Consider the following 23841-nt stretch of genomic DNA (forward strand, 5'->3'; position numbering starts at 1 on the left):
ATGAATCAATCTCTTGTCGCAAAAGTTGCACTGGGAAATCTTGGAACACCCTCCACACTAACCACAAGTGAGTCCCTGTCACATCGACCTACTTACAAAGCTGAAAGAACCCCTCCGAGGTCGCCGATTTTCTGAGGCGGTATCTGCACTCCACACAGGAGGGTGCTCCGTAGCTGCAATCGACAGGGACCGCTGTGCCAACGGTTCCCAGCGGTTTCCCAAGATTTGGCAAAATTTGATAGAATTTGCGGGTGGCCACATTGAAGGAATGCAATCCAACTGTTCTTGTTAATTCATTTAATTTTGTGTCTGTCAATGTTGCCCTCCTATAATACTAGAAGGAGAAATCATTTGCTCTATACCACTCATTCTTAGTACGGCGCACAAAGGGAATAATGTATTTAGCCATCTTTGAGCATCTAGCCAGTAATGTAAAAAAATTAATGGACAATAGAATTAAAAACTAAAATCGCAAGTATAAATCAGTGCATGCATGTAAAAAACTTAAGAAGTCCTCTTAATAGACTGTGCGATGCCGATTTGTCAGTATGGCAATGTAGCATAATAGATAAGCTGACTCGTTCTACATCATAGTGAAGGTCTTATTATTATATGCGGAACATAAAATAACTACCTGATATAAAAAGCAAAAAAAAAACTGATTCGCACGCTCTGAATCACTATCTGTAAACAAATGATTAACGTTTGCAGAGACGGTTTAAGATCGCTCGGATGCAAAACTGTACAAAAAGGAAGTTCTGACATTTCCAATTATTCTTTAAACATTTCAGTCTAGCATTTGTTCTAGTCTCGAGTCATAGGTACAATGGAATTAATTACCTGATGCCTTAACAGATGACCTATAATCCTGTCCCTTCATCTAGTCAGTGTTTTTCATAGATTCCTTTCCTCGCCGATTCTGTACAAATCCTCGTCATTTAGCCGTTCGTATATTCCTTTCCTGCCCAGTTCTGCAGAGATCCTCATCATTTAGCAGTCCACTTAATTTTCAGCTACTGCGATATTTCGCTGAAAAGAACAAAATTTGTTCGACAACAGCCTACCAAGCTCTCAGAGATAGTCAATGAAAATGTGTACAGAAAAGGGGAAGAAAGGAAAGGACGCTAAAGTGAAGATGGAGAAAAGTAAACGGAAAAAGGTGTGATTCTCAAATTTCTACCTAGCCGAAAAAGATTTTATTGTATCCAAGGCCTTCGCCTGTGACCACAGCTACCGGTATTGCTCTTCAGCTCCACAGGGGACACTCTCTTGGCAGACCCAGATGCCAATAGTACGGCAGATACGGCTTGTCAACCACAACAGGCAGGAGTGTGTCCAAAATTCGCTGGTCTTTTCTGAAGCAGACCTCCAGCCGGCACCACGGAAACATGTGGTGCTAGGTTCACCACGAGAGGCGCTAACCTCGATACCAGCACCTCCCTGACAACTGCGCCACAATCGACTGATCTACTGTGCTTCCAAATATCAAGCAGATATCACTCCACTTGGCTTGTATTTAGGATGTCACCCAGCCACTCCCAGAAGTTCAGCTCGCTGAGTCAGTGCACGCAGTTCCTGTACAGAGCGACGGCCAGGATCTACACCCTGTAGTTCCAGCAGCAGCCCCACCTCAGCGGTGCTACAGCCAGAATGAGGAGCCAACCGTCTCCCAGGGAACTTCGCCTCTTCTGAATTGGCCTAGTGTGGACTCAGTGCTCCAAAACTGGTATTTCTTGTGTGGAAATTACACTGTCAGTTTTTGCTGTCACGACACGATACTACTGAACGCTCTTTGTCTTTATTGCAAATCAGGAATAGGTGCCTGTGCTAATTGAGTATAAGAAAGTTTATTCCTATTGTAAATTAGTTTAGTGACTCGATTCATCAAGGTTCCTTCAGTGAAACTTACTAACAAAAAAATGTTCAAATGTGTGTGAAATCTTATGGGACTTAACTGCTAAGGTCATCAGTCCCTAAGCTCACACACTACTTAACCTAAATTATCCTAAGGACAAACACACACACACACCCATGCCCGAGGGAGGACTCGAACCTCCGCCAGGACCAGCCGCACAAGCCATGACTGCAGCGCCTCAGACCGCTCGGCTCATTCCAAGCAGCAAAACTTATTGTGTTTGAACTATTTATACGTGGACAGAGACCAGATAATCGTAATGTTTATCTATTATTAACTGATGCTAAAGTTTAGTCTATAATGGAGTGACGCAGTCAAGATTAGTTGTGCCTTGCATTCGATGTGAAATGAAAATAAATGTTGATTGCGTACGACCTGTGACAATCAGCTACTGAGTGCGTGTACAACACAGGACACATCAGATTTATTGTTGTAAATCGTATTAGTGCTGTATAGAGACACAATAGAAAGAAAAAGCATGATAAAGTTGCTACAGTCAACAAAGAAAAGGAGTAGAAAGAAGTTGCATTTGACTTAAATTGAGAAAACATAGGGACAAAACGTGACTGTAAATTCTGAAAATGTGTTGTGGCAATAAAAATAGGATGACCAAGACAGCACTTGTGTCTCATAAAGTATGTTTCAGGACACACTTTACAATTATTGTATTTCGTCTTCCTGTAATTACACGTACCGTGTAAATTTGACCAAAAACAATGTCAGAACGTTTCAAGGTTAAAATACTTAAAACTGGAGGCGATAATTTCGTCACGCCTTCTGTTACAGAAAGTGAACAGAAGTTAAATGCATCTGCATCTACATCTACATACATTTTCCACAAGCTACCTTACGGTGCATGGCGGAGAATATCATGTGTCACTAAAATTAATTTCCTTTACTGTTCCACTCACAAATACAGTGAGAAAAAAATGACTATCTGAGACCTAACTGCTCGTATCTTACTTTCGTGGCCCTTACGAGAATGTATTTTAGCGGCAGTAGAATCGTTCTGCAGTCAGCTTCAAATTCCCTCCAGGAATTCCCATCTGAGTTTTCGAAACATCTCTTTAATACTTGCGGTAACAAGTCCAGCAACTAGCCTCTGAATAGCTTCGATCTCTCCCTTTAATTTGAGTCGGTGCGGATCCCAAACATCGAGCAATAGTCAAGAACAGGTCTCACTAGCGTCCCATTACAATCTCCTTTACAGATAACCACACTTGCCTAAAATACTCCCCAAAAAAACACCGAAATCGATCATTAGACTTCCCTATCACAATTCTCACATGCTTGTTCCATTCCATATTGCTTTGCAACGTTACCCCCATATATTTTGATGACGTGACTGTGTCAAGCAGGAAACTATTAATGCTGTATCTGAACATTATGGGTTTGTTTTTACAGCTAATCTGCTTAACTTACATTTTTCTACATTTAGAGCTAGCTGCCATTCTTCACACCAACTAGAAATTTTCTCTAAGTCATCAGTAACTCAACCTCGACACCTTCCCGTACACCTAATCATTAACAGCAAACAACCACTCTGTCCGCCAATTCATTTATGTTTATAGAAAACAACAGCAGTCCTATCATACTTACCTGGGGCACTCCTGCCGATAACCTTCTCTCTCATGAACACCTGCCGTCGAGGCCAACATAATGAATTATACTTCTTAAGAAGTCTTCAAACCACTCGCATGTCTGGAAACCCACTGTATATCCTCGTACCTTCGTCAACAATCTACAGAGGGGCACCGTGTTATAAATACTTCTGGAAATTTAGAAATCGGAGTCTTTCTGTTGCCCTTCATCCACAGTTCGCGATGTATCGTGTTAAAAAGGGCAAGTTGAGTTTCGGACGAGCGATGCTTTCTAAAATTGTGCCTTTCGGTCTCTAGAAAATCTGCCATATTCGAAACTAGAATACGTTCAAGTATTCTGCAGTAAACCGATGTTATGGATACTGGTCTGTAATTTTGCGGTTCCGTTCTTTTACCCTTCTTATACAAAAGAGTCACCTGCGCTTTCTTCCAGTCACTTGGGACTTTGCGCTGGGTGAGAGATTAGGAATATGTAAATGCAAACTATGTAGGGGGCCAAAGCCGTATAGGATTCCATCCAAATCTTCAGTTGTTTCTCGACGCCAGGAGTGCTTATTACTGTTTCATCCACACGACACTCCGTGCGATGGATAAACGACGATATGGTTTATACGATTATCGTGCGTGAATTTCTTAAACGGGAGATTTAAAACTTCGCGTTTAGTTTTCTGTCTCCGATTGCCACACCATACTGGTCAACGAGTAACTGGATGGAAGTTCCAGACGCGCTTAGCGATTTTACAAAGGACCAGAATTTTCTCTAGTCCTCGGCCAGGTCTTTTGCTAAGGTATGATGATGGTAGCTGTATGCTTCGCGCATTGATCTTTTCACAGACGCGCGAATCTCTGTCAACCTTTGTCTGCCATCATTTGCGCGTTCTCTTTTGAGCCGACTGCAGCCACATTTGTGCCTCAGCCTTTTCCGAATTTCGTTGTTAAACCGTCCTTAATTCACTTACTAGGCACATACTTGAGCAGAGCGCGATATACGATCTGTTTAAACTTTGACCATAATCCCCCTCTGTCTATCATACTGGAACTAAATGATGTCAGTTCATTGTCTAAGTGACACGCCAACAACTGCTTACCTGCTCTTTCTAGCAGAAACACTCTTCTAACGTTCTTGACTGATTTACTAACTTCCGTAACCATACTCCATATGCCGTGTAACTAGGGCCTCCCATCGGGTAGACCGTTCGCCAGGTGCAAGTCTTTCGATTTGACGCCATTTCGGCGACTTGCGCGTCGATGGGTATGAAAAGATGATGATTAGGACAACACAACACCCAGTCCCTGGGTTGAGAAAATATCCAACCCAGCCAGGAATCGAACCCGAGTACTTAGGATTGACATTCTGTCACCACTCAACTAATGGGGTCGAACATATTCCATATTCGCTAATGCACGTCTCTATATTGACGCCATCGACAAGGTCCGGCATGTTTGTAGCTACAAGGGCTGAGATATTTCCACTGCGTGTTGGCAGCCGAACTAGCTGCTCAAGATAGTTTCCAGAAAAATTGCACAAAAGTACTTCGGAAGACTGTCTGTACACCCTGAAATGAATCCATAGACGCTCCAGTCTACACTCGGTCTCATATCCAACTAGTGTTGGTGATCTGGCTATTTACTCATCCCTGAAGGCACAATTTATTCCTATTTCCAACCACTACTATAATGACTCGAATTTCCATCCCAGAGACATATTAGGCGGTTTTAATACCGTACACTCGGATTTTTCAAGACAAATTTACTGCTTAAAAGGTAGTTCATAATGTTATTCGTTATGACCTAGTTCTGATAGACTTAAATAACACTGAAGGTTGCAGTTCATTCTCGACGTCAGTAAATGAGGAAACGACTGTAACTTCAAATAAAGTGTTGTTCTCTTGGACGCTGGCAATAAAAATGAGGACAAGAAAGAGAATGTTTACGCTGAACTGGAAAGAATGATAATGTAACTTACCTGTGTCAGCAATAAATCGCGTGTATAATTAAAGGCAATTGTGCAAAATGCAAACTAGCATCCTGTTACAGAATCTACAATGCCAGAATCTTGTTCCATAAATTTAAACAACGCAGTAAATATTCTCGACATGAAATATAGATTTCACTAAAGACTGGGATCCTCCAGAAAACAAGTAATAAAAAGACAGTAATAGCTCGCAGAACGTGAAATAGTAATAGTAGTACTCCAAATAGAGAGCGAAATTGGTGAACTACAACTAAAAGTCACAAAAAAATCGCGTTTTCAAACGATAATTTTGTAAATTTATTCCAATTTTAATAGTTTTCGTGGAAATAAGTTCCTATTAGCTTCATTTTCTGTAGGTACAGGAATTTCTTTGTAGGCTCTTCTCCTACAAATAGTCAATAATCAGCAGTCTAGTTAAAAGTTGATAAGTCTCATCAGTAAATTGATTCCTTAGGATGGATAGGATGTGTGACTGCTGTGTACGGACGCAGGAGGAGCTGGCCACTCTTCACGAACAGCTGAGCATGTTGATGGCCGCGGTCAGCCGTCTTCAGGTTGCTGCCTCGGAGTGTAGCGGCGGTGGGTAGTCTGGTGCGTCGCAAGGTACACCCCAGGATGTAGATGTAGATACAGTGTCATGCGTTTCAGAGTCCTTGGCCGATGCGCTGACAGCTATGTTGCCCAAGACAAATACTGAGAGTATGATAATTGCAGCGCAATATACACTACTGGCCATTAAAATTGCTACACCACGAAGATGACGTGCAAGGGACGCGAAATTTAACCGACAGGAAGAAGATGCAGTGATATTCAAATGATTAGCTTTTCAGAGCTTTCACACAAGGTTGGCGCCGGTGGAGACACCTACAACGTGCTGACATGACGAAAGTTCCCAACCGATTTCTCATGCACAAACAGCAGTTGAGCGGCGTTGCCTGGTGAAACGTTGTGATGCCTCGTGTAAGGAGGAGAAATGCGTACCATCACGTTTCCGACTTTCATAAAGGTCGGATTGTAGCCTATCGCGATTGCGGTTTATCGTATCCGGACATTGCTGCTCGCGTTGGTCCAGATCCAATGACTGTTAGCAGAATTTGGAATCGATGGGTTCCGGAGGGTAATACTGTACGCCGTGCTGTATCCCAGTGACCTCGTATCACTAGCAGTCGAGATGACAGGCATCTTATCCGTATGGCTATAACGGATCGTTCAGCTACGTCTAGATCCGTGAGTCAAAAGATGGGGACGTTTGAAAGACAACATCCGCACGAACAGTTCGACGACGTCTGCAGCACCATAGACTATCAGCTCAGAGACCACGGCTGCGATTCCCCTCGATGCTGCATCACAGGCAGGAGCGCTTGCGATGGTGTACTCAACGACGAACATGTGTGCAGGAATGGCAAAACGTCATTTTTTCGGATGACTCCAGGTTCTGTTAACAGCATCATGATGGTCGCATCCGTGTTGTCGACGTCGCAGTGAACGCACATTGAAAGCGTGTATTCGTCATCGCCATACTGGCGTATCACCCGGCGTGATGGTATGGGGTGCCATTGGTTACATGCCAGTAACTACTGTTGATGAACTGAGGTATCGTTTTGAAGCTGTATGGGCACCTGTACCTGTACACGCCATCCAAGCTCTGTTTGACTCAATGCCCAGGCGTATCCAGGCAGTGGGGTGGCGAGACGGGTCCGGAGCGGGTGCTTCTGGGCCCGCTCCTTCCCCCCCCCCCCCCCCCCCCCCCCCCCGCCGGAATCTGGAGTATAGAGTTTTCTCATTGCAGGACTCTCACAAGCGTCTAGAAGCGCGTGCAAAGCCGTCAGTTCTCTGAAATACTGTACGTAAGTTTCCTGTCTCACCTATATCATTTCTGCTGGTGATGTTGAGAATACGTGTTCGCAGATGCTGTCTACTTCGCGGGGGTGGTGGCGGCAATCGGCGTGGCGTCGCTTGGCGTCTTCTGCGTGATGAGCGTGCTACAGATGGCGATGGTGGCGTCCAAGGACCAGATCTGCATGCCCTACAGTGCCGTCGTCATCGCCAAACTGGCGCTCGCTCTCCTTGCCAGTAAGTAATCCTAATCTCACATACACTCATTTTTCGTTACATTAGATATCAAGGGTGATATTCGGCACGGATACTGTGTACCGTATCCTAAATTGCCCACAAAGGGAAAGAGAGAGGGGGCGATGATGATGGTATTTGGTTTGTGGGGTGCTCAACTTTGTGGTTATCAGCGTCTGTACAAATTCCCAATCGATTCACTGTCCATTGATTCACATGGTTCAAATGGCTCTGAGCACTATAGGGCTCAACAGCTATGGTCATTAGTACCCTAGAACTTAGAACTACTTAAACCTAACTAACCTAAGGACATCACACAACATCCAGTCATCACGAGGCAGAGAATTTCACTGTCCATTCTCTCCACTTTTCCCTAAAGATGAAGAAATTATGAGAACAACAAAAGCACCCAGTCCCCAGGTGAAGAAAATTCCCGACGTGGCTGAAAATCGATCCTGGGATCCCATAATCGCCGGCCGGTGTGGTCGAGCGGTTCTAGGTGCTACAGTCTGGAACTGCGCAACCGCTACAGTCGCAGGTTCGAATCCTGCCCTGGGCATGGGTATGGGTGATGTCCTTAGGTTGGTTAGGTTTAAGTAGTTCTAAGTTCTATGGGACTGATGACCTCAGAAGTTAAGTCCCATAGTGGTCAGAGCCATTTGATCCCATGATCCAAAGGCAGCAACGCTAGGTTCTAGACCATGAGCTGCGGACAAGAAGGAGAGGTGTGGGGGTGGGGGGGCAGCAAAAAGGGTCACTAATACGCCCTTCTGGAATCTGGGGCTAAAGATTTCAGTTCATTACAGAATTTTCATATATCTCTACCAATTATGTCCGCGATTTATCTATAACATTGCAGAGAATGACGGGAAACTTGTGGCTTTAACAATCACTGCATAACTTGGGATTGACAGTACATCATGTTGTTGACGAAAGATCCGTCATTTCCTTGAGCCAGGGACAGTCAATATCCATGTGCACCTTTATGTAAATGTGGTAGAATAGTGTCCATTCATTTGTCACTTCCTGGTGTAGCCATCATCCAGCTGCTGTAAGGACCTGGCCAATACCCAGGAGTGCAGAGACCATCACTAATTCGCAGACCCAAGAGAAAGACAGACTGTGGCGCATTCAAGGCAGCATGTGACACAGCAGGTCTTGTTAGTGACAACAGCCATCTCCGGCGAGGAACGAGCAACTATCTCAGAGGAGTTTAATAATTCTTAACTGCACATTTCAGTGCTTGCAAGCTCTCGACAGCACACGACAAAGTTAAGACCTTTAATGGACACCTTTTCATTGTCATACTGATTTCCTGTGGACGTTGCATGGAGCCAAGTGTTCGCGCAAAATATAGTGGACAAGACGACTACTGTGACATCACAAATTCGTTGTGGAGCCCGTATTTCTCGTGGGCTCCATCACCAGTGTACTCCGACGACTCTCTTGCAGTGAAATATAAATAAGGCTTCAGTATACCCGGCCAAGACCTTCCTCAAATTCCCACTAGGACACTCCCCCTCTATTTGTTGAGCAACTTAATCGCAACAGTTGTTTATCTAGAAAATAGTTCGAGTCTCGGTCCGGCACACAGTTTTAATATGCCAGAAAGTTTCAGTTGTTTATCTCTTTGCGCAAATAAGCGCTGTAGTGTCCTAATCAGATTACCATTAGTTTTACATGGCAGAGCGATTTTAATCCTAAAGAACATAGCAATTCCAGACTGTAGAAGTGATTATCTGTGCTTTGTGTGTGTACCCAAATGTAATAACTGGAACGAGTAAAAGTCACAGAAGAAAGTGAAGCTTCAAGGTCGAAAAAGGTGTCCACTCTAGGAATTTCTATTTTCTCGGGTTCCGGAGGCGGCTCGTGTAAAATTTTGTCAGTCTGCTACGATATTACAAAAATAAACAGGTTCTATTTCACTACGTCGTCACTATAGGCACGACTTAATGTTTTTGTGCTATTAGCTTTTCTTAATACACTTAGATCAGTTATATTGTTTATACGTTTACGATTTCCACTACGCTTTTTTTAGTAATCCATTAATATGTCCTACATCTACCACTCCCCCTGTACCCCCCACATCCACAGATCCAGCTCTTTTCATACACTTTCATATTAAATTTCCTCTCATACTTGCCTTTTTACCATCACCTATAGCCATTGGACGTACAAGGGTAGTAGTCATAACTAAACTGAATATATCAATTTTATACACAAAAATGGAACTGTTTAAATGTATACGAGTTCTATAATTAATAATTTAACATCACAAGAAATAAAGTAAAATTTGATAAAGATCGTAGCAGTGGGATTCCAACCTAAACAGACAAGAACCCAGTCTTGTGCTAGATCACTGTGCCCTGGCACTGATACCTGAAGCGTAGCTAAAATGTCCCCCAATCTCTACTTGCAAATCTACAGAGAGAATTTTATCTACTTGTGAATCTAAAGAGAGTGCTTTACCTTCTCCTGTGACCTACTCAGGACAGCCGTGTGTTGGTTAGAAAAGGCCACTTGTGGGCCTGCAACCAACCAGTTTGTGTGCTAGACACAGTGGACCTACATCTGGAGTTATGGTCTGGAGTGTGATTTCATATGACAACAGCAGCACTCCCATGGTCATCCCATGCACCCTGCATGTAAATTTGAACATCAATCTGGTGATTCGATCTGTTGTGCTATCATTCATCAACAGTATTCGGGGGGGGGGGGGGGGGGGGGGGCGTGATTACCAACAGAATAACGCAAAAATTTCATTACTCTTCATTAATTATTTTTTGGTGCTGAGATTTTTCTGTCAGCTTAACATAGAACTCAGGTAAAATTATATACATTGAAATGTGTGAGAGTGCGTTGGAGGAGGAGACTGTCAGCATGTGAAAAAGTGACATAAATTCCAATCGTATAAATCTCAGCATGTTCCCATTTTCACATGTAAACAAGTTACGCATGCCACATCATGGAGAGAGATCACAATTATGATGCTGGAATATGTAAGTAATTAACTGACTTAAGTTCATAAAGGCATGCATAATTTGCTATAAAACTCTTTGATCATTTGCCCAATGACACAACAAGCCTTGCAGGAAGCGTAGCGAAAGTTGAAAGTGAACTGAATATGATGCTTACAGCAACTCCTTCAACTTCATTAAGCAATTGTTTGTAAACTTGTTGCGTGTTTAATACAAAATAACTACAGAGCAGTACTTCTATTGATAAAGTAATTTTTTCATTATATGAATTGATGTGTGAAAAATATTTAAACACAAATTAATTTTATAAAATTTAAATTAATTTCCTTCATTGTTTTACAGTATCTCAGTCAAGTGGTCAAATCAACATGTAACCAAACAAGCAATGTCTTATAAAAATCATCAGGTATAAGAGCTTGCTACCACACAGCTCAATTTTTTTTTATTTTTTTTTTTTTTACAAACTACTGGAGTCAGATTTGTATAAGAATAATAGAAATTCCTGAATGTAACAATATGCAAAATAAAGTAAATGCAACCATTCACTTTTACATCTAAATCTACACTACATGGATACTCTGCAAATCACATTTAAGTGCCTGGCAGGCGGTTCATCGAACCAGCTTCACAATTCTCTATTGTTCCAATTTCGTATAGCGCACGGAAAGAACGAGCACCTATACCTTTCCGTACGAGCTCTGACTTCCCTTGTTTTATCGTGGTGATCGTTTCTCCCTATGTAGGTCGGTGTCAATAATATATTTTCGCATTCGGAGGAGAAAGTTGGTGATTGGTATTTCATGAGAAGATTCCATCGCAACGAAAAATACCTTTCTTTTCATGACGTCCAGCCCAAATCCTGTATTATTTCAGTGACACCCTCTTCCATATTACGCAATAACACAAAACGTGGTGCCTTTATTTGAACTTTTTCGATGTAATCCGTCAGTCCTATCTGGTAAGGATCCCACACCGCGCAGCAGGCTTCTAAAACAGGACGGACAAGCATAGTGTGGGCAGTCTCCTTAGTAGGTCTGTTACATTTTCTAAGTGTCCTGCCAATAAAACGCAGTCGTTGGTTAGCCGTCCTCACAACATTTTCTGTGTGTTCCTTCCAATTTAAGTTGTTCGTAATTGTAATACCCATGTATTTAGTTGAATTTACGGCTTTTAGATTAGACTGATTTATGATGTAACCGAAGTTTAACGAATCCCTTTTAGCACTCGTGTGGATGACCTCACACTTTTCGTTACCTAGGGTCGGCTGCAAATTTTCGAACCATTCAGATGTCTTTTCTAAATTTTTTGCAGTTTGTTTTGATCTTCTGATGACTTTATTAGTCGATAAACGACAGCGTCATCTGCTAACAAACTAAGACGGCTGCTCAGATTGTCTCCCAAATCGTTTATATAGATCAGGAACAGCAAAGGGACTACAACACTACCTTGGGGAACGCCAGAAATCACTTCTGTTTTACTCGATGACTTTCCTTCAGTTACTACGAACTGTGACCTCTCTGACAGGAAGTCATTAATCCAGTCACATAATAGACGATATTCCAAAAGCACGCAATTTCACTACAAGAGTCTTGTGTGGTACAGTGTCAAAAGCCTTCTGGAAATCCAGAAATACGGAATCGATTGGAAATCCCTCGTCAATAGCACTCAACACTTCATGCGAATAAAGAGCTCGATGTGTTTAAAATTCAAATGGCTCTAAGCACTATGGGACTTAACATCTGAGGTCATCAGTCCCCTATACTTAGAACTACTTAAACCTAATTAATCTAACAACATCACACACATCCATGCCCGAGGCAGGATTCGAACGTGCGACCGTAGCAGCAGCGCGGTTTCGAACTGAAGCGCCTAGAACCGCTCGGTCACAAAGGCCGGCTAGTTGCGTTTCACATGAGAGATGTTTTCTAAGCCCATGTTGACCGCGTGTCAATAGACCGTTTTCTTCGAGGTAATTTATAATGTTCGAACACAGTATATGTTCCAGAATACTGCTGCGTATCGACGCAGGGCCTCCTACTACCTTTCTTGAATATTAATGTGACCTGTGCAACTTCCCAGTCTTTGGGTACGAATCTTTCGTCGAGCGAACGGTTGTATATGATTGTCAACTATGGAACTAATGCATAAGCATACTCTGAAAGGAACCTAATTTTTATACAGTCTAGACCAGAAGGCTTGCCTCTATTAAGTGATTTAAGTTGCTTCACTACTCCGAGTATATTTACTTCTATGTTACTCATGTTGGCAGCTGTTGTCGATTCGATTTCTGGAATATTTACTACTTCGTCTTCTTTTGTGAAGGCATTTCGGAAGTCTGTGTTTAGTAACTCTGCTTTGGTAGCACAGTCTTCGATGCTATCTCCATTGCTATCGCAGCAGAGAAGGCACTGATTGTTTCTTGTCGCTAATATAATTCACATACGACCAGAATATCTTTGGATTTTCTGCCAGGTTTCGAAACAAAGTTTCGTTGTGGAAACTGTTATAAACATCTCGCATTGAAGTCCGCCCAAAATTTCGAGCTTCTGTAAGAGATTGCCAGTCTTGGGGATTTTGCGTCTGTTTAAATTTGGCATGTTTGTTTCGTTGTTTCTGCAACAGTGATCTGACCCGTTTTGTGTACCAAGGAGGATGAGCTCCGTCGTTTGTTAATTTATTTGGTATAAATCTCTCAATTGCTGCCGATACTTTTTCTCTGAATTCAAGCCATATCTTGTCTACACTTTTATCATTAATTTGGAAGGAGTGGAGATTGTCCGTCAGGAAGCAGACTGATGTACGGTATCTACACACACGTAACAAAACACAGTATTAACTAGCTTTCAAGACCTGACTCTTCTTCTGTTAGAAAGTACACACATTCGTGCACAACAACACAAACATCCGAATGCCCGCTACCATAGCCGTCACCACAGCTGCAGTAGTGAGTATTTGGGGGGAGGGGGGGGGATTAATGTGTGCTTTCTGCCAGAAGAAGAAATAGGGCTAAGAAGCTAATACTGTGTTCTGATATGTGTGTCTGTGTGCTACATATCAGACCACTAAACATGATGGTTTCCTTTCCTTTATTTTACGAATGGAACCACATTTCTTCAGATTATGCATGTACACACGTCCACTACTAACATTTCCAGTTCCATTCTGTTTAACAAGTGTGAATATTTATTACAGGTTTTAGGTCAGAATAATATTTCATAGTGTTATTGCTCAAAATTATTAAGAATAACAAAGGTAGTTTTTAATTGAGAAACATTTCAATTTTGTGATAAAAATGTAAGAAGTTTTCATAATTCATTGATGTACTTCACATTTTCTTCAGTATACAATACACTGAGGTGACAAAGGTAATGAGGTATCGTGTAGGACCTCCTTTTGCATGGTATAGAGAAGCAAATAGATGTGGCATAAATGCAACAAACTGTTGGAAGTCCCCTGCAGAAATACTGAGCCATGCTGGTGCCATGCCATGCTATGCCATGCCATGCCATGCTGGTGCAGTTTTTTGTGCATGAACGACCTCTCGCTTATGTCCCATACATATTTGATGGGACTCACGTTGGGCGATCTGGGTGGCCAATTCATTCACCCGAATTGTCCAGAATGTTCTTCAAACCAATTGCAAACAAGTATGGCTAGGTGGCATTGTGTGCTGTCATCCATAAACACAACCCACACCATTGTAGAGTCACCATCAGTTTGGACAATGTCTTGTTGATAATTTGAGTCCATGACTTTCGCACTCAAACAGCTCCTACCAACTGAAATTGGGACTCATATGAACAGGCCATAGTTTTCCAGTCGTCTAGAACCAACCAATATGGTCACAAACCCAGGAAAGACGCTGCAGGCGATGTTTTCCTGTTAGCAAAGGCACTAGCGCTCGTTGTCTACTGCCATAGCCCATTAATGCCATATTTTGCCGTACTGACCTAATGGATACATTGATTATTGCTGTTATTTCATGCAGAGTTGCTTGTCTTTTAGAACTGACAAGTCTACACGAACGCCGCTTCTCTAAGTCGTTAAGTACAGCCTGTCTATCAGTGCATTGTATGTGGTGAGAGCTAATGCCTAAAATTTGATATCTCAGCACACTCCCGACTCTGTGGATCTCGGAATATTGAATTCCCTAATGATTTCCGAAGTGTAACGCCCCATGCTTCTAGCACTAATTACCACTCCGTGTTCAAAGTCTGTTAATTCTCGTCGTGTGGCCACGATTATGTTGGACACCATCTCACAAGAATCAACTGAGTACAAATGACAGCTCCACAAGTACACTGCACTTTTATATCTTATGTATGTAATACTACCACCATCTGTATATATGCTTATCGCTGTCCGACTTTCGCCACCTCAGTATATATTGCAACGCTTTCTTAAGTGCTCTTTCATCAGGATTTTTGCGAGACATTACAGCATAGAACCAGTTTGTCAAAAATTTGACAGAATTCACAATTGATAAAATAGTATACACAGGTCTACTACACATGATTCATTTGTTTCAAAAGCTCCATATTTTCAAAAGTATTACATGCTAAATACGATTCAGGCATGAAGAGAACCATAAACTCTCGATGTTTGCATTTTTACGCTCCACAAATGTTCTAAGTGTGTCCCTATGGTCTCACAACAGTAACTAATACAACAACATCCTGGGGATCATAACAACAACATTGATAAGGACTCTAAGATGTTCAAGTGGTCGTGGCAGTGGGGTATGTAAACAGGGTTATTAATCATAAATGTACCCCAAAAGGAAAAAGTCGCAAAGCATTTGGTCAGGTGACCTCAGGACCAAGGGAACTGAGCCACATCATCTCCATCACTAAGTCCAGTCCAGTGATTCCAAAGTTCTTAGTTTAGGTAGCGATGAACAGTAATGCTCCAATCAGAGGGTGACCCATCTTTTTGTAAGATGAAATTCTTAGAATCAGCTGGCGTTGTGGAAACAAGCACAATTGCAACATATCTAGGTATGTGGTTCCCATCGCAGTCTTTTCACAAAAGAAAAATGGCCCACACAGCTTTGTCTGTGACACTGCACAGAAAACATTAACCTTCAGCAAATCTCATTCATGCGCCACAATCTGATAAGGATGTTAAGTGACACACACTCTCACATTGTGGTAATTAACCTTCCCAGATGGGTGGAAGGTTGCTTCATTACTGAATATAAGCTTGGAGGGGAAATGTTCATCCTAAAGCGCTTCCTGCATTGTGATTCAAAACTGGAGGCACCAGCCATAATCTTCTGGTTTAATTGTTGAATCTGCTGTAAAAGGTATGGTTTGAAATCCAACCACAGTCACAAAATCTTCAACACTGTTTTCTGTGATATTTCAAGTTCATGCATAGCATGGGAAATTGATTTTTTTTCGTTGCTTGTGAAACTTCCCTCACGTTTTCACCTAATGCACTTGGACAACTGGTACGTTTCTGTTTATAAGGGCAACTAGTGACGCTAAACTGTTGTTACCAATGCACAGCGCTCTGGATACATAGTTATAGTTTTTTTGTCCATTGATCAGTTTTATAATGATTTTAGACATGTTATGTTCCAAATGTATACAGAAACAAACAAATTTCTTGAAAATTTGTCAATTTATACATGAAATAATTCATTAGTAATGTTTACTGATAATACTTTTACTGAGTGATATATGATAGCCTGTGTTGATTTACGCAAGTCTAGCACACATAGAGAAAGTCTACAGTCTAACTGATCTTTTTCTTTTTTGTCATACTGCTAATAATAATAATAATAATAAATACAATTAGAAGAACTGAAGACTAATTTTTTAGTTCATCTATGTTAAACACACAGCATAGAAATATTAGGACATTTATGCATTATTGTAACGCTACATCTTTTCAGCACGACACTTTGTTTTCCTTTTCATTCTTTCAGAAAAGTTTGACATTCCAACTTAGCATTTGTCCTATGGATTTTCCAACAACTACAATTTCACCTCATACCAGCATTCAGAGATGAGGTGTTCCTTGAGTTTTCCAAAAAGTACAATTTCATCTCATACCAGCATTCAAAGATGAGGTGTTCCTTGAGTATTCTTTTGAAGGTTCTCAGTTCTTTTATGCTCTTAATGCTAAATGGTAGTCTCTTATAAAATACGTTCCCTGCAGTTTTAGGGTCCCTGTCTGTCATTTTCAATCTTTTGCCACAGATGTGGTCATTTTCTCTCTTTCTTCTGTTGTGGTCATGAAAGTCTCTGTTTAGAGGTTCTGTATAATTTACCACTAGAAGAAATATTGTCTCATATGTGTACAAACTATATACAGTTAATATTTTAAATTCCTTAAATTTGTTTTTGTAGGGTTCCTGGAGGCCTCAGTTTTGCTGTGCATCTAATGGCTTTCTTTTGAAGTTTTAGGATTCTTTGTACATGTATATCTGCTGCACCACCCTGTATTCAGATACAGTACAATATGTATGGAAAAATAAGTCCATAGCACATTTTAAGCAAGGTTTCTGTGTCCACCATATAGCACATTTTTTCATTAAAATATCTTTGTACTTTTTTGGAACAGATCCTGTCAATGTGGTTTTCCCACATCAGAAATTTGTCCATGTCTATACCAAGAAATCTGTTACAGTCCACTGATTCTAAGTGTGCATTCCCATATCCAGAGTAAATTCCTGTGCTCTGTTTGTTCTGTTCATTTCGAATTTTCTACATATAGTTTTCTTCCTGTTGATCATTAAAGTATTTTCTGTAAAATACCTTTCTGGCACTTGCACGTTCTCACTGGCTCTTTCCTCCAACTCCTTCACTGAGTCACTGCATACTAGTATAGTTATGTCATCAGCATACATGATCATTTTTTTCATTTACAGCAGTGGGCATATCATTTATGCATAACATAAAGACCAGAGGTTTTAGTACTGAACCCTAAGTTACTCCATTTTTACCAGCAGGAAACCAGAGTAGACATTTCTCTCTGTATTTCCAGATTTATGTTTTATTTCAACACTCTGTTGCCCATTTTCAACAAAGTTTTTTTATAATATCAGCAGTTTTCCCTCTTATGCCAAAGCAGTCCATTTTCTATAGAAGTGTTTTATGCCAGCCACAGTCAAAAGCTTTTGAAAGATCTAAATAGACAGTTGATACTTTCCTTTGATGATCCAATGCCTCACTGATGTGTCTTATTAAGTTTGTCATTGAAGTCTTGGTGAATCTTCCCTTCTTAAATCCATGTTGTGCCTCATTTAAGATGTTTTGCTTCTCTATGGAGGTTATAAATCCATCTTTAATCACTGCTTCTACTATTTTAGACAGATAATTATGGGCCTATAGTTTCTGGGATCTCCTTTATCCTCTCCTTTGAATACTGGCACAACATTACTCACTTTAAACATTTTGCGAATACTCCTTGCTTCATTATTAAAATTAATAAGGAATGCTAGAGGCTCAACAAGACTATCACAGTGTTTGACCGTTTTTACTGGCATGCCATCCAGACCTTCTGCATTTTTATTTTTTACTTCTCCAATTTTTTTAAAAAACTTCAGATTCATCTGTAGGGAGGAGTTATAAACTGTCGGCCACCTTTTTGGGACTTTGCAGTCTTTTTGGTACTGATGTGTCTTGTTTTAGAAGTATCTCCACTATAGCTATATAATAGTGCTGGTTAAAAATATTGCACACTTGTGAATCAGTCACTTCTTTCCCTTCTCTTGTCAATGCTATGTTTGTATCTTTAAAGGCATGTGATTCTTTTCTGCTTTCAATTATATAATTCCAGACTGTTTTAGAGATGTTAGAAGAAGATTGTATTTCAGGTCTTTGGTGGCTGGCCTTTGCTTCCCTTATCGTCCTAATGTACGCTTTCTTCCTACACTTGTATGCCTCATGATATGTTTCAAAGAGTTCAGTCAGTTCATCTCTTGCTTTTTTAATGTCTGTGGTGAACAATGTTTTTGTTTGGGTTACCACTAATAGTTCTGCATATTTTAGGGCAAGCTGTATGTATATGGTGCTTAATACAACACAGAATATTCCCAGCTCTGTCCTACATTGTCGTCTATGTAGATATCATCCCATTTTTCTTCTTTTCGCAAAAATTCTAGCCTGCTCAGATTTCTAAGGTTAATTTGTCTAAATTCAGCCACTACACTTTCCTCAGTTTTTATGTGATCTTAATTTTTGTCCAAAATGTTCTACAACAATATTATTTATAACTTGAACTTTTTGCCTGTCTTTAGGCATATTTTACAGGACATGGTCTATTAATGAGCTAGATGTTTCTGCATGTCTTGTTGGATTTGTTACATGACACTGGAGATTTTAATGTCCTTATACTGTCTTGAAAACTTTTTGTGTAGCCTCTGGCTTTAAGCGTATTTAAGTCACCAGCTATTATTACATAAGTTTATTGCTTTGTGACTTTATGCAGTAGCACATCATTTTCCAGTAAAAAACTTTCTATGTATAAGCTAGGTGATCGGTATATTCCTCTTACAATGCATTTTTCCTCCATGAAGTTTATTTGTACTGCTGCTGATTCAAAGCAAAATTCTGTACAGTTCGTGGTCTGTTGGGTGCAACCCCCTACTTTGCTGTTTACATTATTGCTAATCCCACACTTTTACGTACAGTTCTGCAATAATATGCTACATTTTTATGTCCCATTAGATTGAAGACCTATCATTCATTCTCCTTTAAAGCAAGCTCAGTTATTATCAAAATGTTGGACGCTTCAGCAGCTAATAACACTTCTAAATCTTCTGATTTGTTGGATGCAAATTGAACATTTTGATGCAGTATTTTTAAATTGAATTTCTTTGAATCTATTGCTCTACTGATTATACTGGTTTTTCCCTCCCTCTTCGTATCAAAAATTTTGGCCCTTCTGTGAGGGCGCCCTGTTCTTAGTGCTTCTTAACATAGGTCCAGGTGCTGCTGTCAGATCTGCTGTTGATGTTTGCACTACTTTTGCTATCTGTGCTGGAAACACTACTTCCCTGGACGCTGGTGTGGTGACCCTTCATTCAAAAAAAAAAAAAACTTCTTGTTGTAATCTAGGGCAATAGGATCCTCTTCTTTGCTAGGTTTGTCGAACAGTTCATTTAACTGAGAAACTTCCTTTTACATGGATTTCCTTTTCTATTTAGGTGTAGTCGTAGTTTGCATGACCATCATGGTTCATTTCACTAAGTTCTACCAACTGTACGTAGTTAAGTTTGTCACACCATTTTTGTAGCTCAGAATTGTACAATTTCGTCTATACACGACCGTATAGGAAGATCATGTCGCACTGGAACAGTTGTGGTGACAACAACATTTGTAGTAAACAATTTTGGCAATATGTTTCGGAAACATAGCAGGCCAGCCTTGCTTTCGCTTGCATATACATCGTTTCCGCCGCCAATAAGCACGACCTGACCGTCTTTTTTAGTTAGCTTGCATCTGTTGCAGTATTTTCCAGCACTACATTTAACTTGGCACTAAACTTTACTTTCGCGAAAACCGAATGTTTTGAATGCATACTCTCACGTAAGCATGGGCAGAGGTTTTCTCCATGACCATCGGTGTACATTAGAAGACCTTTGGCGCATTTTTACGTCGGAAAGTTCATTTTTGATATTTTTTTTCGGGAGTGTTTTCATTGTTTTTCTGCTCTGGTTTTATTATCATGGTCAATGTCTAGTGCTGAAAAGTTGTTCGTCAGCTGTACTTACATGCTGAAATTATTTGCACGGTTTGCTCGGCACACGCCACATTTTCTGCTCGGAATAACCGGTAATCGTAATGTTTTCTTGTGATAGATGGTGTTCCCGAGAGAGTGCGTTATGTTTCAAATCCAGCTCTTTATACTTACTCCGACGTTCGCTGTATTTTGAACTGATTGTCTCCAGATCGTCTGTTAACACACTTATAATTTTTTTCTTTTGTTATTAGAGTGTCCTTTACTTCGCGGCACTGAAAGCATGTCCACTCATGCTCGTCTTTTATATATTTCAGGTCCACTTTTACACATTTTTTTGTGGTACCAGCCCTTGCAGTCAACGCACAGTATACCTTTTTTCACAAATTTTACACACATCACTATCGTATTTTGAAGTTATTGAGATATAACCACATGAATGAATTTCACAGGTCGCCATCTTGCCCCATCTTCCTCCTGAATGCATGTTGCACTGTTCTAAAACATAGACATCTCGCATAGCCCAACAGATGCTTTGTTGCCATTTTGTCAAGTCACTGCACTTGTAATGCCAACTGGTATGCGTAATGTAAACTCATTAAGTTCACTGTTCTGTTCTTACATCAATCATATTTGTAAATTTACTACTTTGAAAAATATAGAACTTTGATTACCGTATTAATATTATTATTATTCTGATTTTGTTTACTTGGAACATTTATTATATACCCTAAAAAATTCACTCTGTAGGCCAACATACTTTTATATCGTTCCGTTACCTTTGATAACTTTTACACCACCTGTTGGGTTTTGTCTCAGGATCTTCGGCCAGCATTGAACAGTGCTGATTTTTCACCAGCACAAGTGGCTGACATTGCCAAAGGTTCATCCTTCGTTGCTGGTGGCAGACTGGAATACAATCTGCAGGCAAAATATTATAGGTTTGTAGCATGCCAGTATATGAGAACTTTTTCCTGATAATCAACACTGTTGTTCTCACCTTGTTTCCTGCAATTAGTCATTCGCTGTAGCTTGGGAATCCACAGTCCATTTACCTTGAAGCTTCCTCCTTTCCTGTTAAAACTATTGTCATGTTTGTGAACAAGAAATGCTAAAGGTAAAATGAGCCTGGATTCTCTTGCTGCAGTGAATGACTAAAGCAGATTTAACGGAAGAACCACAGCTGTAAAGAGCAATGAAAAAGTCTCAAACATTGAAGTGACAACACGTTCAATTTACATTGGCTGATGATCCTGAGGCGAAAGCCAACAGGCAATATATCAATAAATTGCCACGAAAAACTCAGTTTTGTATATCTAATTGTGAAGCCTGTATTTCAGTGATGACTGCATTCTTCATCATTTAAGAATGTGAAGACAAAACTCGTTTTAACAAATTCGCAGGCAAAATTTTATTTGCTGGCAGTATTACATAGTAATATAAAGATAATATGCATTCCACCATGACGAGGAATTTAGATGGAAGCTCTGCACATATTAAACCCATATGCAAGAAATAATAAAATTCATCAAAATATGAAAGAATTGTTACAGGAAAATAAATCTTGTTTTTCAGCACTTCTGGCGATTGCTGCTGCTGGACTGTTTGCTCTGCAAACAGACCGCAAAGACAGCTTCAGGGTCACCAGGGGGGAGTCATTTTACATACAGGTCTGTATTATTTCTTTGACTTCTGTACTTATGCATGAATGTGTAAATCAGCACAACATGCTATAATTCTTTATTATTGGGTGAGTGCATAAATCTGATGCACTTTGCCATAAGTTTAACAAATTAAAACAGAGACATCACTATTTACAACAGTCTGACAACTCTGGGGTAACTTTTGGTTTTGCAACTGAAGAAATCACACAGTTTTGAGGTGAAGACCTTGTTGATCCATGTTCAGAGTGCATTGTCATCAAAAAAGGAAGTTCCTTGGAGGTTGTTCAATACATAACAGGAAAGGTGAAAATCTGAGGTTGTACGATCAGGTGAATAAGGTGGGAGCAGAATGACTTTCCAATCCAACTCCTGTATAGTATTTTTTGTCAGTCTAACACAATGTGGGTGGTCATTATCATGGAGTAGTATCACTTCACAAAGTCTTTCTGGTCATTGTTCTTGAATTGCATCTGCAAGATGTCTCAGTTCTAGAAAATAAATGTCAGCAGTGATGGCTACATGCTGAACATTTATAAGGTGGTCAGCTTTCCCTCTCCCTTAAATTTTATTGTGCTGTCTATTAGTCATTTAATTTCACTGAATTAAGTGATCAAAAATTTTAGCTGCAATGTTGTGCACCCCTTAATGTGGAGCAATAAATATCATTTTTCGCTTCTGGCAGTGTAATTATGTACACCATTGTGCCTTTGAACTGCAATGGGTTATTTACAACAAATGTCACGATGGAATAAAGATACCGTGTAGCAGTATTGAGAATATGCAGCTCCTGGAACAGATGTACACAAGATGATAATGAGTGAGCACCATGTATTGTTCTTGTATTGTTCATTCACAGAGAACTATTCAGTGTTTATCACTTCTTCTGTTGCTCTAAATATGCAGTGACTGATTACAGTATTAATCTCACCTAAAAAAATTAGCTTCTTCTGCTTGTTGTAGGCTCTATTAGACAGATCGTTTACATATATGCAGGGCCAGTTTAAGGCCCAAGCAACACAAGCCATCATTTGGGACATCAAACTGAAAGGGACACCACAGTCACCACATTTGCACAATTTCTCTAAATGATGTAACACAATTGGTAGCAGGGGTAACAGGGGTGACCAAGTGCAAGATTTGTATGCAGTCAGTATCACAAGTAGCAGCAAAAACTGATTCAGTAAAAGTGTGCAAGGGAAAAGGTTGGTGGGAAAGGGATGCCAGATGATAAGTCACTTGTGGGGAAAACAGGTGCTACATATATGCGAAACAATGGTGGGCCTAAGACTGAGCCTTAGAGAACACATACATGATTTTTTCCCCCAATCAGAGAAATCACCCCTGATTACATTTGTTAAATTACTAAGTATAACTTGCTGCATTCTTTTGGTTCAATATGACATTAACCATTGGTTGGCTATATCATCAGTCCCATAAAATCTCAATTAATATAATGTGACATTGTGGGTCAAATGCCTTAGATAGGTCACAGAAAATACCAACTGGTGTTATTTTATTATCTAATGCTTGTAAAATCTGTTGAGTGAATGTGTAAATGGCACTCTCAGCATAGCAACTCTTCTGAAAACGAAACTGTGATTTACTGTGGATAATATTGTTGCTCAGTTGTGATACTGTTCTAGAATACATAACCTTCTCAAAAACTATGGAAAATGATGTCAGCAGTGGAACAGGAGAATGTTTATGGTTGTAGGCCTCACCTTGAGTAACAACCCTCTGTTAGCCACACCATGAATCACTGCCCGGTGGGTGGAGGGAATGACATGGGTTGTCATCTGTGGAGGATTTAGGTAGACTATACTGTCTTTTTCATTCCCTCAAGGTCATATTTATTTTGTCTTATGGCTTTTCCATAATATTCCTGCAACCTGTCTATTTCTTCATCTGTAAAGTGACCATGTCCACTAATGTACTTACCATCAGCTAA

At 40.3% G+C, this 23841-nt stretch overlaps 1 protein-coding gene across 1 annotated transcript in view; it reads left to right on the forward strand.

The window, feature by feature from the left end:
• LOC126354340 (uncharacterized) overlaps positions 1 to 23841 on the forward strand; it is a 698724-nt gene that overhangs the window by 667963 nt on the left and 6920 nt on the right. Inside the window, exons 3-4 of the mRNA XM_050003910.1 lie at positions 7400 to 7564; positions 21805 to 21899. Coding sequence (XP_049859867.1) covers positions 7400 to 7564; positions 21805 to 21899 — 260 coding nt within the window. The remainder of the gene's footprint in view (positions 1 to 7399; positions 7565 to 21804; positions 21900 to 23841) is intronic.

The sequence above is a fragment of the Schistocerca gregaria genome, chromosome 3 (genome assembly GCF_023897955.1).
Source record: "Schistocerca gregaria isolate iqSchGreg1 chromosome 3, iqSchGreg1.2, whole genome shotgun sequence".
Classification (NCBI taxonomy): Eukaryota; Metazoa; Arthropoda; class Insecta; order Orthoptera; family Acrididae; genus Schistocerca; species Schistocerca gregaria.